General features: G+C 39.9%; 1 protein-coding gene across 1 annotated transcript in view; it reads left to right on the top strand.

Annotated features, from left to right (window-relative positions):
* The window catches only part of LOC134076616 (NACHT, LRR and PYD domains-containing protein 12-like), a 70,756-nt gene extending 66,276 nt beyond the window's left edge, over window positions 1-4,480 (top strand). The window contains exons 7-14 of the mRNA XM_062531757.1: window positions 100-270; window positions 580-750; window positions 1,142-1,312; window positions 1,899-2,039; window positions 2,648-2,710; window positions 3,174-3,278; window positions 3,736-3,840; window positions 4,372-4,480. Coding sequence (XP_062387741.1) covers window positions 100-270; window positions 580-750; window positions 1,142-1,312; window positions 1,899-2,039; window positions 2,648-2,710; window positions 3,174-3,278; window positions 3,736-3,840; window positions 4,372-4,480 — 1,036 coding nt within the window. The remainder of the gene's footprint in view (window positions 1-99; window positions 271-579; window positions 751-1,141; window positions 1,313-1,898; window positions 2,040-2,647; window positions 2,711-3,173; window positions 3,279-3,735; window positions 3,841-4,371) is intronic.
* The last annotated feature ends 10,266 nt before the right edge of the window (window positions 4,481-14,746 follow it).

Below are 14,746 nucleotides of genomic sequence, written 5' to 3'. Positions count from 1 at the left end.
TGACGTTACATTAGAGTATTGATTGAGTCATTCATTTAGGATAATTCAAAAACATCCGTTCTTCATCATTAATTAATAATAATTTGCATTTTCTCACAGACTTGCTGGCTGTACACTCACAAGTAAATCATGTGAGCTTGTGGCCTCATATCTGCAGTCTCCAAACTCCCTGTTAGCACTGGACCTGAGTGACAATGACCTGGGAGATTCTGGAGTTCAGCTTCTTTCTAAAGGACTGTCTAGTTCCCAGTGTAAACTGCGGACATTAAGGTTAGTGACGGACATTAATTTTATGGCCATGTATTTCCTGATAGTACCATATGAACAGAAATCTCTGTCTACTAGTGTTGCACAGTGCAGTGATACTACAAAAGTTAAGTATCCCAATATCCTGAAATTAAAAATGTCATAATACCTACCATTTTAGTAGTATTAATGCTTTTGCAGTATATTTCATGTGCGCAACGCATACACAGTACATTATTCATTACATCCATTAATACAGGGATCATTTAGAAATATTAGCCCTTCTTAATCAGCAATGACTAATAATTTGTATTTTATGACACTGTCTTACAGGCTTGCTGACTGCAAACTCACAGATAAATCCTGTGAGCTTGTGGCCTCAGTTCTGCAGACTCCAACTTCCCTGAAAGAGCTGGACCTGAGTTTCAACAACCTGGAAGATTCCGGAGTCCAGGTTCTTTCTAAAGGACTGTCTACCCCCCATTGTAAACTGCAGACATTAAGGTTAGTGGTGGACATTTATGCTATGAGATAGCATAAACTCTAGTCAACCTGATGTCCATTGTGTTACATTGTCTATTTTGTTTGTTTCTATGTTTTGTTTTGTTTTTTTCTGTTGTGTTCTATCAGCATACAATATCCTCTTCGACTTTGTGAGCATACTTGTAAGCAAAAAAAAAAAAGAGCCTGAAATGTACAGTATTAATGACTTTACCTGTATCTTGAATACTCAATAAAATACATTTGAAAAAAAAAAAAAAAAAAAGTAATGGACGGATGAAATTTTCAGGGAAGGTCAGAAATAGCTTTTCTAGTTTGCATTGTTTTTGTAAATTAAAAAGTAGCTACTGATGTTAACAGCTAATAATTGGTATCTTGTCACACTGTCTTACAGGTTTGCTGGCTGTAAACTCGCAGATAAATCATGTGAGCTTGTGGCTTTAGTTCTACAGTCACCAAACTCCCTGGTTGCGCTGGACCTGAGTCACAATGACTTGGGAGATTCAGGAGTTCAGCTTCTTTCTAAAGGACTGTCTAGCCCCCACTGCAAGCTACAGATATTAAGGTTGATGATTGACATCTATTAATGGCCATGCACTTTTCTCATAGTTAAGTTAAGTCTCATAGTTAAGCCACATCAATGTAACAGTCAGCGTAACAGTTTGCCTACATCACTGATTGTGTACAAAACAGTAACTATCCTCCTCTGTCTGTCATGGTATAAAGCCCGCCCCATGACTGATACGTGGTGCTGATTGGTTCCTGGGTGTTTAGACATTTTGGATTTGAATGGACAGGTGGCCAGATGGTTTTGCAAGGGCAAATTCACATTAAAATGGGTTCCCAGGCCAACAATTGAGCCCCTCTCAGACAGTGAAAAGGAGAGTGTAACTATTTACACCATATCAAATTATGTACAAAGAGACCTGTAGCTTACATCATTAGGCAGGTTTATTGAGTAATTTATTGTTTAATCCTGAGGTAAATCTGAAGTCTTAGAGATGGACTCAACTCAGTCTCATTTAGTTCAGTTTGAATACTGAGAGGTACTGAGAGAATCCTGGAGGTTTACTGGACTCACTTGTCAGGATTACTATAATACAGTTGATCATCATCATCTCTTTTTCTCTTTCTCTCTCTCTCCCTCTCAGACTATGTAAGTGTGGTATTTCGGATGACGGTTATGTTTGTCTGGCTCTGATTCTGAAGTCAAACCCGTCCTGTGTGAAAGAGCTGGATATGAGCAACAATAATCCTGGAGAATCAGCACAGAAGCTGTTACATGCTACACTGTAAGATCCTTCTCATAAAGTTGAAGTCTGTCAGTATGTATGTACTCTAGAAACAGAAAACTTCAGTTGCATTCTTAGGTTCACAACCGTTTTGTTTTCCTGAGACAGTTTTGTCCACACAGAAATCGTAATGAAAAACAGTTTACAGATTGAAGACAGGTTTCAGGTAGCAGGTTGAAGAAATTATGTTGATCTTGGAGACATGTTTCTTTGAAGATTTAACAGCACAAGAGAGGATAGCTCATACGATGATAGTTTAGGTATAATTCCTCTGTTTTACACACTGAATATAACAAATGAGAATGATGAAAATCTTTCAAACACCAAAGAGTGTAACACCAGGAATATCTGCACCTTTGGTGTTTCAGCAAGTCATGTGATTGAACATTTAGTATTTTCATGTGAGTTGTTGAATTTTGACTGTATTGATAAAACAAATGGTATAAGTGTGTTCTAATAAATGGATATTTAAACAAGATTTAATGCAATCAACAGTAAATAACACAATTCCACCCTCTTGACAAGTTGGCTTTTAAACTGTTAGTGAGTTTTATGCTGTGAAAAATGAAAGGTTGTGTTGATGTGGATTTCTTTCTCTGTATCACCAGATCAGATAGGTCCATGGGTGGTGGTCCCCACTTCAGTGATGAATCATCATCTTCTGAATCAGAGTGAGTGATGAGATGTGTATAGTAGCCGTGGCCTACTGGTTAGGGCTTCGGACTTGGAACCGGAGGGTTGCCGGTTCGATCCCCGACCAGTCCACGGCTGAAGTGCCCTTGAGCAAGGCACCTGACCCCTCACTGCTCCCGGAGAGCCGCTGGTTGGGCAGGCAGCTCACTGCTCTGGGTTAGTGTGTGATTCACCTCACTGTGTGTTCACTGTGTGTGTTCACTAATTTGGTTAAATTGGATTAAATGCCAGTCAGGTTGACAGGTGGCCCATCCACTATGCTTAAAGCACTTGTAATGGGGATTTAAACTCTATTTAATGTAATCAACAGTAAAGAACATAATGTCTATCTCTGACAAGATGACTGTTGAACTGTAACTGAGTTTGGATGTGAATTGTTTAATTTACACTGAGAAAAATGAAAGGTTGTGTTGATGTTGTTTTCCTTTTTTGCATCACCAGACCAGATGAGCAAAGACCTCCATCTCCAGCACCCAGCTTGTGCAGTGATGAATCCACGGGTGATCGTCCCGACTTCAGGGGTGAATCACTACCCTCTGAATCAGAGTGAGCAATTATGAGTGTGTGTGTGTGTGTGTGTGTGTGTGTGTGTGTGTGTGTGTGTGTGTGTGTGTGTGTGTTTTAGAAACTGTATTCAATGCAATCAACAATAAGGAACAAAATATGGAGTAAAACATGTTCCACTTCAAACTCAATCTGATAATCTAGTATTTTGATTTGAATTGCTGAATTTGAACAATTGTATTGAAAAAATAAGTATGTAGCTTGAAGTATAGTTTTGAAATTGAATGAATTAGTATGTTTCAAAATGGAATTAAGAAATTGAATATAATAGTGTAAAGTACTGTATAATATAATGGGGATTTAAACTCTATTTGATGTAAAGTACAGCATTTCTGACAAGATGACTGTTTAAACTGTAACTGAGTTTGGATACAAATTGTTAAATTTACGCTGAGGAAAATGAAAGGTTTTGTTGCTGTTGTTTTCCTTTTTTCACCAGGTCAGATAAACAAAAATCTCCATCTCCAGCACCCAGCTTGGACAGTGATGAATCCACGGGTGATCGTCCCGACTTCAGGGGTGAATCACCACCCTCTGAATCAGAGTGAGTTACTATAAGTGTTTGTGTGTGTGTGTGTGTGTGTGTGTGTGTTTTAGAAACTGTATTCAATGCAATCAACATTAAGGAACAAAATATGGAGGAAGATGTGTTACATTTCAAACTTAATCTGATAATCTAGTATTTTGATTTGAATTGCTGAATTTGAACAAATAATGTTTTGAAATGGAATTAATTGGTATGTTTTGAAATGGAATTAATTGTTTGGAAATGAATCCCAGTCAACTTGAAATTGAATATAATAGTGTAAACTATATTCTAATTAATGGGGATTTAAACTCTATTTAATGTAATCAATGGTAAAGAACAGAATTTCTACCCCTGACAAGATGACTGTTTAAAATGTAACTGAGTTTGGATGTGAATTGTTTAATTTACGCTGAGAAAAATGAAAGGTTGTGTTGCTGTTGTTTTCCTGTTTTTGCCTCACTTGGTCAGATAGACAAAATCAGCCGTGGGAATATCCAATAGGCTACCAACCCCACGATCATGTGTTTTCTTTCTTTGCATCACCAGGTCAGATAAACAAAAATCTCCATCTCCAGCACCCAGCTTGGACAGTGATGAATCCACGGGTGATCGTCCCGACTTCAGGGGTGAATCACCACCCTCTGAATCAGAGTGAGTTATTATGAGTGAGTGTGTGTGAGTGTGTGTGAGTGTGTGTGTGTGTGTGTTTGTATGTGTGTGGGTGTGTGTGTGTGTGTCTGTGTGTGTGTGTGACTGTGTGTGTGTGTGTGTGTGTGTGTGTGTGAACCAGGGCCAACATAAGGGCCTGGGTGGGCCCGTGCCAGATAGATTGACAGGTGGCCCATCCAATCGAAGGTGTTTCAACAAATAACTTCAAAATGAGGGGAGAATATTGTCACATTATGTAGGCTGCATCAGAGCCATATTAAGGGATGTATATGGCTCTGGGCTGCATCAATTACCCATTATGATGCGCTCACAGAATCCAGGCTCTAACACCGTGTCCTAACCGGATCCAAGCAAACGACTGTGAATGTTGTCAGTCTACACTGAATCCGTGAAATATGCCCTCTGTTGTGTCACAGGCTTCCATATTTCTCATTCAAAATAGCAGAGCAAAGCGAGCGACAAAATGAAAATAGAAACAGGGTGTCCGACAAAAGTTCTCTCAAAACGTTGCGCTGCTCGCGTCGCTTCAGTCAGGACACTGCAATTGAAAACAATGGAATTAAACAAATTGTATCGCTAATGTTCGCTCGCATCGCGTCCGGTTAGGACAAGGTGTAAGCCAGAATGGGAGGGGTGGAGCCTGACAAGGGCTCCTATTGGATCAGCCCAGCGTCAGTATGGACAATTAACCAGTGGGCCACTGACTGTTCTTCCTTTGAGCCGATCATTGACTAAACTAGTGAAATTATATTCAGCCCAGCGTCATCAGCCTAAAATGCCCGGTATGCCAGATAGTTAGTCTGCCCCTGGGTTACACTGATTTTAGAATGCCTAAGGACCAATTGTTAGACACGACACGCAAGCAGAGCAGAGTGTCTAATACCCAGTCCAGTAGCGGAGTATTTTTAAGTTTTCATTTACTCATCAATTGTAAAGGAGATAGGAGGAGGGGCAAACAAACACGGGTCAAGAAAATGTCAAGACATCAGGCAGGAAAAAGAGCAATTGAGAGGAGACATTTCCTTTCCAAATAAAAGTTTGTTTTGCATTTTATGTTAACTAAGTGGCGCTATACATTAAATGGGAGGTTATGGAATGGGTTGACATGGGCCTGTGGTTCTCGAGATATTCCCAGAAAACTGTCTGGCCATTTACAAGCCAGTTGGTGTGCAGTCACTAAATGTACACATAATTTAATTTATTTTAAGGAGTTCCACGAAACTTGGCATGCATACAGGCAAAAGTAAATCTGACCAACCAGAGAATTCTGACTTGCAGTGTAACTCGTCTGGCAGAGAGCGACAAGACACAAGAAATTGTTGCTCCTGAACAGAAACCAAAAGTATCACCAGCAAAAGTCAATTCACTTCAGTGGATCAGATCAGGTAAAATATGTTCTTTTTAATTACTAAGTGTTGTTTATGTGCATTTCTGATGACACCCCACACACCTTAAAAAAAACATATGTTATTTTTTTGTGTTATGTATTTCTGTATTCACTAATATAAACAGGTATTGCATGGGTGGTGCCGATTATTCTGGGTGTCCTGATGTCACTGATGTATGTCAGATTCTCCCAATACAGAGGTACATTTAAGTTAACGTTACAATGCTGCCAGGTATTTTAGGGATGAAACACAATACTATACATGCAGGAGTGTAGCCAGCTTAATGTAAGGTGTGGGGCTTGTTCCAGTATGGGTAGTTTCACAAAGACTTTTTGGCTTTTTTTAGATTCTGTTCAATGATATGCTAAATGATGCATGATAATTGCATGATTTTTGTTTGTTAGGCCTACATTGTTGAAACCAAAAAGCAAAACAAAAAATCTCTACCTGAAAGTAATCGGACATGTTGCACAATGACAAGTCTATGAGCCCATTTTCAGACATTAAACAGTCCGTCCCACACCTGGGAAATGTTAGTCATTAGAACTGCAACATTAATAAACACAGTACACGAGTACTTGTAATGACCTATGTAGGTGAAATAGGAATTCTCAGTAGTGTAAGTGCACTACGCTAAGTAAGCATTTGTTTGCACAACTTGCAATTCCTGTTCCAGGTTAGTCTGTAATTTCAAGGCAATCGGTTTGCATGTTTTTTAAGCTAAGGTTAGCTAACAGGCTAAGTAAGATAACCCTCCTCCATCCCAACAGCACATAAAGATCAAATTCACATGGAATTCAGCCTGCAACAGCCTTTTACTCCAGAGCTGGCCGATTCCTCCTCATCACAGTTTAAGAGCTTGGCTGCAGATGTTTCAACAGTGGTAAGCATATTTTTTGCTGTTTTTCTCCAGTTTTTAAATCCTTGGAACATCTTCTTTGCTTGAAACTTGTGTTGTTCCTGTTTTCATGAACATGAACCTGCATTAGCATTATGTTTGACTAAAGAGCAATGATTGATTCTTAATGCCTTGATTTCTCAGTTAGACAAAATTTACTCTGAGAAGTATGGATCCCAATTCCTTCGCACACAAATCATTAGTTTCAGGTTGGTACTGTAGATGTGCATGATATTACACTACGTGTTGTAGAGTGATTGTAAAGGTCTAATCTATTCCCTTTTAATTTCCCTCTTTCCCTGTTGAATGCTTAGATCAGGATCAGTTGTTGTGGATTTTGTCCTGATATTCAAAGAAAATGTTCTGGACTCAAATGTGGTTTCCATTCTGGAACAAGCCGTGGCTGAAAATCAACCAGATGTTTCTGTGCTTCCCATCAAGCTAAACTCTATCAAGGTTGTTGAAGGTAAGTACTACAGTATGTATTGAGCATGTGCAAAATATATAATGACATAGAATATCATGTAACCACTCACACAGCAAATCATCCAGTGTTAAATCGACACTGTGAGAATCAATTTTAACATGATGCCTGTGTTTATTTTGTCTCAATCGCGTCAGTGTTAATTCAACACTTCATAAAGTGTAAGAAATTCAACTTAGATACAGTGTTGAAACATATCTACCGAGTTAAAATTAACACCAAGAACTTCAAACGTTTTGTTACACTGTACATCGCTAAGTGTGAAATATGCTAAAGCGATACATTTGTGCCGCCCTAGTGAACAGAGTGCAATTTCAGAAGTGTTAATGAAGTGATTAACACTTTTGTGATTACAAGTAATTGTATTAGCACAGAAGGCACCACTGTGACCCTGGTAAGCACCTTGACTAGTCAGGTAGGCTATAAGTCCCCAAGAAGAAAAAAAAAAGGTGGACTCAATAGTTTGATAAGTGTACTTAGATCCACACTGGACAACATAGAATTAGTACTATATACCTATTGCAATAACAAATAATTTGACATATGATAGTGTAATTATGCATGAGAGAATCAAAAACACCAATCCAGTGTTTCATATAAGAAGCACATATGGCACAATAAAATGCTTTTGTTTATCCTAACATTAATTTTCGGCCACATAACGGAAATGCAGCAGCATGGATAATATAAGATGTACACAGACAGCTAGTCTCTCACTTGGTCAGTTTTTAGAGCGTTAACATGCTGGCCAGTACCAGTACACGTGGAGGGTGTAGAGGTAATAGGCCAAAGACCTACATGTCGGTATCATGTCTGAATTGTATACTGATAAATATTAAAGGTACATGATTATATTGTTACCAAGGTCTTGCGTAATCTAACAGTTCATATTCATTCTGCTTTGCTCCTTGTTCTCTCCATCAACTCCTCTGCAGAGCTGCCTTTGGCTACACTGACTGTAGAGCCCAAGAGTCCTGTGTTCATTGGAGAAACGGTCACTCTGAAGTGTGTGATAGAGTCTCTCAGTGACTGGACATATAAGTGGTATAAGGGGTCCAGCAGCACACCAGTGTCTGAGGGAAACACCTTCACCATCAGTGGAGCTACTGAGTCTCATAAGGATCAGTACTGGTGTCAGGGGGAGAGGAGAGACAGACCCACATCATCACAACCAAGTGGAAAAACAGCTCTCGATGTCAAAGGTTGGTGTGTGTGTGTGTGTGTGTGTGTGTGTGTGTGTGTGTGTGTGTGTGTGTGTGTAAGAAGTTAACACTTCCTGGTGTTAATCATATCATTAAAATCAGTGTTAACTTCTTGTTCTTTTTCCAAATATGCTAAGTATTGCATTTGTGCATTTTGCACTATTGATCAGAGTTCAATTTTAAATCTGTTAGTGTTAGTATAAGTCTAACTAGTTTCATCATTTTCAATTCACTTATGACTGTGATGGAAAAGTGTGTTCCTAAAATGGCAAAACCCCAGTGCGCTTAGGCAGAGTAAAATATAAACTTGAAAATGTATTTCTGAGGAATTACCCGTGCATGAACAAGTCAGGCATAGTTGATAATAACTGACAGTTGAAATGGCTGAACAGTTAAATAGTTGAGTGGTGTGTATAGTTAAATTATTTTATAGTGAATTATTGTAGTAAGGAATTTTATTTGAAACAGAGGAAAGCAGACAATTTAACGGGATCTGTAGTCTTAAGAAAGCCAGTGCTGGAAGCCAGAGACAAGGTAGATCGTTTAAAAGTTGAATGTAGATAATGTAATGTATGTTGATAGACAGACATTTTAATGGATGTTGATATGCAGATTGTTTAATGGATATTGGCATATAATTTAATGCATGGATGAGTGAATGGTTTGAAGAAGATACATGGATAGAAGGTGGAATGGAATGTGCATTATACCTTTGTAGAATGGAGAGACACAGAGGGTGCTTCTCAAAGTCAAGGATTGCTCCTTCCAAGCCACTTTTTCAAGGACATTACGTCATCAAATCTCGTCAAGCACTGTTCCAAAGTCAAGGATGCTTTCAAATTCTAGCAAGTACTGAGTCCTTCGTTCTGAGAATTTCTGAGAATTTTGGAGGATGCATCGATGGATCCTCGGAGTGAAGAAATAACCCACAATCCTTTGCGTATGAACCATTAGAACATTTCTGACGGTGCGGTTTAAAGGAATACGCCACCCAAAAATGAAATTAAGCCAGTCTCGGTCACCCCCAGAGTTAGAACAGTGAAAAAAAAACGGTTAAAATCCGTCCGGGCATTGTCCTGCTTTGGGAGCAGCGTTTTTAGCTTTAGCTTAGCACAGTTGCTGTAAATGAAGGGTGTCACTTAGCACGTCCTCCAAAAAAGTGACTGAGACATCTAATTTCTTTTCTAAATATATCTTGTGAGACGTGTGTTCAGAAAGAGTACAAATCATAATGTTAAATCGAACAAGGCTATTACCTGGGCAGATATCTACTTGGAACTATATTCAGCCTCATCACAGGCAAAGCACAGCTAGTCTCACGTAGCCATAGCACATAGCACTTGAAAACTCCTAACTTCCTGATTCGACTGGAACTTCACGGGATGGGATTAAGTGCTGCTGCTTGAGAACTTTGCGCCTATTTAGCGGTGCTTCGCCTGTGATGAGGCCGAATATAGTTCCAAGTAAATATCTGCCCAGGTAATAACCTCGTTCAATTTTGCATTATGATATGTACTCGTTTTGAACACATGGCTCCCAAGATATATTTAGAAAAAAATGTAGATGTCTCGGTCACTTTTTTTGGAGGGCGTGCTAACTGACACCCTTCATTTACAGCAACTGTGCTAAGCTAACGCTAAAAACGCTGCTCCCAAAGCAGGACAATGCCCGGACGGATTTTAACCGGGTTTTTTTCACTGTTCTAACTCCGGGGGTGACCGAGACAGGCTTAATTTCATTTTTGGGTGGAGTATTCCTTTAAAAAAAAAAGAGGGAGAGGGATATGGAAAGTAGCCTAGATGCAAAGAAGCAGTGCGTGTTAATGTACTGTAGGCTAAATATGATTTATCAAGTGTTTTGTTAATGCCATCGTATATTTGCTCAGGCATTTATATCAAGTTATTGTGCATATTCATCATAAATGCATATGTCAATATGCATGAACAAGTTGTGATAGACTTGTTATTAATTTATCTCAGAACTTCGCCCAATACGAACTTTGTAGAAGTTTAACTTTACCGTTGCTGTTGACAATTACCGGTATAACTTTCCATTGACACTAACATAATTATAAACTACGGATTGTGACATGTGAAGACCAAGTCGAATGTGGAAATACTGTAGGCTACTCCAAAAGGTTTATTTAGAGGAAAGTGCAGCTGCAGTTGTCGGAACTCCTGTAAAAGCAGCACAATTTCCACGGTTCTAATTAAGCGCGCAGCCGGAACCGTGCACAATTGACCTGCACTTCCACACTCGCTATAGGCTGTTCCATTGCATGTGATCTTGACGGCTGGAGAGGGTACTGGGAAGGTGTGTAGCCTTGTCTCTCTAGCACTCGACTTGAAAGAAAGCATTCTATCAAGGACGAGCTCTTGACTTTGAGAAATACCCAGAGAGAGTTGGTCTAGTTGAGCAGCTGGCAGTTGATACAGGTGCAAATCAGTCTAATTAGCCCATTGTAATGTCATAGTGCCAATGCAAAGTCTATGGGGATTTTTTTTGTTAATATCTAAAAAAAGTATAATGTTTAATCAAATGAAAACTACACTGCCTACGGGTCCTTTTCAAGACTATGTTGCAAAGTGTGAACCAAGTTTCTACATTAAACAGTTGATGCTGAGTTAGATGCAGAAACGTTGGTTAGAAGAAGAAGAAGAAGAAGAAGGAAAAGAAGAATGCATTTTCATGCACTGTAATAAATCACGACTCTAGGGGGAGCTCTACAGCTGTCTGAACCTGCATAGTATACCTTAAATCCTGTATATAGGATTTAAAATATTGATTGGAATGGGACGACATGGATTTTTTCTTACCGCAGTTGAAAAGCAAGAAATGACCTTGATTTTGCAGTATACTGCTCCTCCCCCCACCCCCCAGATAAAAAGAGAAAAAGAAAAAAGGTGCACACAATAGTTTGATTAGTCAACTTAAATTCACACTGTAAAACACAGAATTAGCACCAACTATTGCAATGTAAAATAAGAAAATTGTGAATATGCAATAGAGAACTAGAAACACCACTCCAGTGTTTCATATAACGAGCTGTTTGGAAAATCTTCCAAGTATTTAAGATTTTAAGACACAAGAACCACAACAAGTAGTATGTTTTTTTAACTCTGGCCCAGAGGAGAGAGTGTCCAGACAAGAGGATTCCCCTCCCTGCTTAACAGTCTCTGTCCTCTGAAACTCAGGGTAGTTATTTTATTGCAAGAGAAGTGTGACCTTGTCCTTATTCGTCCTAGCTGTCTCCCATATCCTGCTTTTGCAGGTACATCTGTTTCCCTTGACGCACATAAGGACAATGTTGGCAAGAACATTCTTTGCATCAGCAGTGCACGTATACATAAAATATTGGCAAGATAACTGTGACACTCCAAAATGTACTTAACAATGATAATAACAATAATTTCACACAAGCGAATATGGCACAATATACTACCTGTCTATCCTAACGTAATTCTCTGCCACATAACGCAAATGCAGCAGCATGGTTAATAGAAGATATAAACATAAACATATACCTATAGTCTGTCACTTTGTCAGTTTTTAGAGAGTTATCGCGCTGACCACCACCAGGAAGTAGAGGAAAAAGGCCAACGACCTCCATGTTGGTATCATGTCTGAATTGTATACTGATATAGTATTACATGGACATGTGTACTGTATTGTTACCAAGGTCTTGCGTAATCCAACAGTTCATATTCATTCTGCTTTGCTCCTTGTTCTCTCCATCAACTCCTCTGCAGAGCTGCCTTTGGCTACCCTGACTGTAGAGCCCCAGAGTCCTGTGTTCATTGGAGAGACGGTCACTCTGAAGTGTGTGATAGAGTCTCATGGTGACTGGACATATAAGTGGTATAAGGGGTCCAGCAGCACACCAGTGTCTGAAGGAAACACCTTCACCATCAGTGGAGCTACTGAGTCTCATAAGGGCCAGTACTGGTGTCAGGGGGAGAGGAGAGACAGACCCACATCATCACAACCAAGCAGAATATTAACTCTTGATGTCAAAGGTAAATGTGTGTGTGTGTGTGTGTGTGTGTGTGTGTGTGTGTGTGTGTGTGTGTGTGTGTGTGTGTGTGTGTGTGTGTGTGTGTGTGTGTGTGAGAGTTAAGACTTTCTGGTGTTAATCATATGATAAGCACCAGGAAGTGACACATTCTTGTTTCTTATTACATTTGTGTTGCATTAGTTATCAGAGTTTAATTTAATATCTGTTATATGATAGTTTTTGTTAGTTGTTAATCCTTCACCTCCACAACGAAAGCATTTTCACTGTGTACAGGGGGAACAAGTCATGAGAAGTAGGCTGTTTACAACGGCAGAGTGAAATATAAATACATAGTGACTCTAGGGGGAGATATACAGTCACTGAAAATACCTGGACCTGCATAGTATACCTTTGATACTATGTATAGAAAGATTTGCTTTAAATCCAATCAAGAAAGAATAGTAGGCTACTAACTGTTGCAATGAAAAATAAATGTGAAATGTGAAATATGAAATTGTGAATATGCAGTAGACTCTACCGAGTAGAGAACCAAAAAACACCACTCCAGTGCTTGATATAACAAGTGCTTAAGACACAATAAATTACATTTGAGGATCCTAATGTAAATCTAGGCCACATGACGCAAATGGAGTAGCATGGAATAGAAGACATACATGTGTGCATACATACAAACTCCAACCGAACAGTTGTAGCGTACTGATGATTTCTTTATTCTGTCTCTCCAAGGCAATTTTACAGGAATCATAGGTGTAGGTGTGCTGGTCGTGATCCTGGCAGTAGCGATTCTGATCTGGTGGAGACGGTAAAAGAGGTAAAAGAGGTCCCCACTGATGAGGAGTGACATCAGCAGATATGGAGGACAGCCTGTAGGTTCTGATTTGAATGATGGGCAAAATGCAAGTCTTCAGTAGGCCTAATACTAAAGCTAATTTTTAGAACTGAACCATTATTGTTATTATCATTAGTTATTATTTAATCCTGCCTTTCACCACTGACTGCTCAAAATGGTACAAATGCTACACATGTCTGGCAATATAGAGAGGGTCCCAACAGAGATATGCCTGTGTCTTTTTTACCTGTATCAATATAAAGAAAATAAAAGATGAGTTTTGTAAAGATGTAGAGATTGTTTTTTCTGGTCCAAGTCACTCTGTATAGCATAGGCCTACTAGCCTCGCGAGCCATCCACGTACTTCCGGCCAAGGATTGCCTCCACTACGAGTCTGGCCGTGCTCCTCTGTGGAGCATTCTGCTCGGTAGAATTGTAACAGAACGCCCCCCCTCCAGAAAGCAGCCAATAAACGAAGAGATGGGTTGGTGGGGGCGAAAGGGGGAGGGCGCTCGTGACGATGACGTTAAACGCCTGCGCTATGTTGTTATGAGTAACTATCGCCGATTGGGTGAGAGCTGTCCAATCAATTCAAACCAGAACTGGGCGTTACTTCCCGCTTCCTGCAAGCGCCTCAGAGCAAAGAAATTCCAGACCATAATACGAAATGAAATGGTAGTATTATGGGATGGTTAGGACCAGGCTATAGGCCTACACCTACTTGTCTTGTCTTGTCTTGTCACTTTGGATAAAAGCACCGGCTAAATGAATACATGTAAATGTGACAATAGTGACAATCATAGTGCCATTTAATGTTGTCTTAGTTATATCGAAGCACACCAGCACACATAGGAAAAAAAAACATAGGCTTCACAAGAGCTATAGATATTGTTGGGGCCAGTCCTACAGTAGCTATGTAACATGGCGTTGGTGAAGTTTGACATTGTAAACATTCTCGACAAATAGTGAAACGCAGTTTGCAGCAAGAATACTATTGTAAATGGCTATGTTGGTGCACTGCCCCCTCTGTCGTTTGGTGCCCTATGCACAGCATTATGCGCGTGGTGGGAGCGGCGGCTCTGCAATATCGCTTAGGGCAACGAAATGCACAGCAGCGGCAGTGGGTAGCCTAAACACAAACTCGAATCTAATAGGCTACCTCTTGGTCTTGGTGCGGGAGGGTTACCCAAAAACAGGACTTCTGGTCTGGAGACTGCCTGACTTCGTGGTTGTTGACCTCGTTCTGTGGATGTCTGGATCTGTTGGCCGACCTACAGCTCTGGCGAACCTTCAGTAGTGTCATCTGCGAATTGCAGAATGTGGACCCCCCCCGTCAACCTGAACACAGTCTAACTGACAGTTACTCCGATATCGAAAGTGAAAGGTGGTACAAAAAGTTCTCGCCATTTCAGAATTCTCGAAGATGCGTGTAGCGG

Source organism: Sardina pilchardus, chromosome 1 (assembly GCF_963854185.1).
Source record: "Sardina pilchardus chromosome 1, fSarPil1.1, whole genome shotgun sequence".
Taxonomy (NCBI): domain Eukaryota; kingdom Metazoa; phylum Chordata; class Actinopteri; order Clupeiformes; family Clupeidae; genus Sardina; species Sardina pilchardus.
The sequence above is the reverse complement of the archived record's forward strand: the minus strand, read 5'-3'. Positions and strand labels throughout refer to the sequence as shown.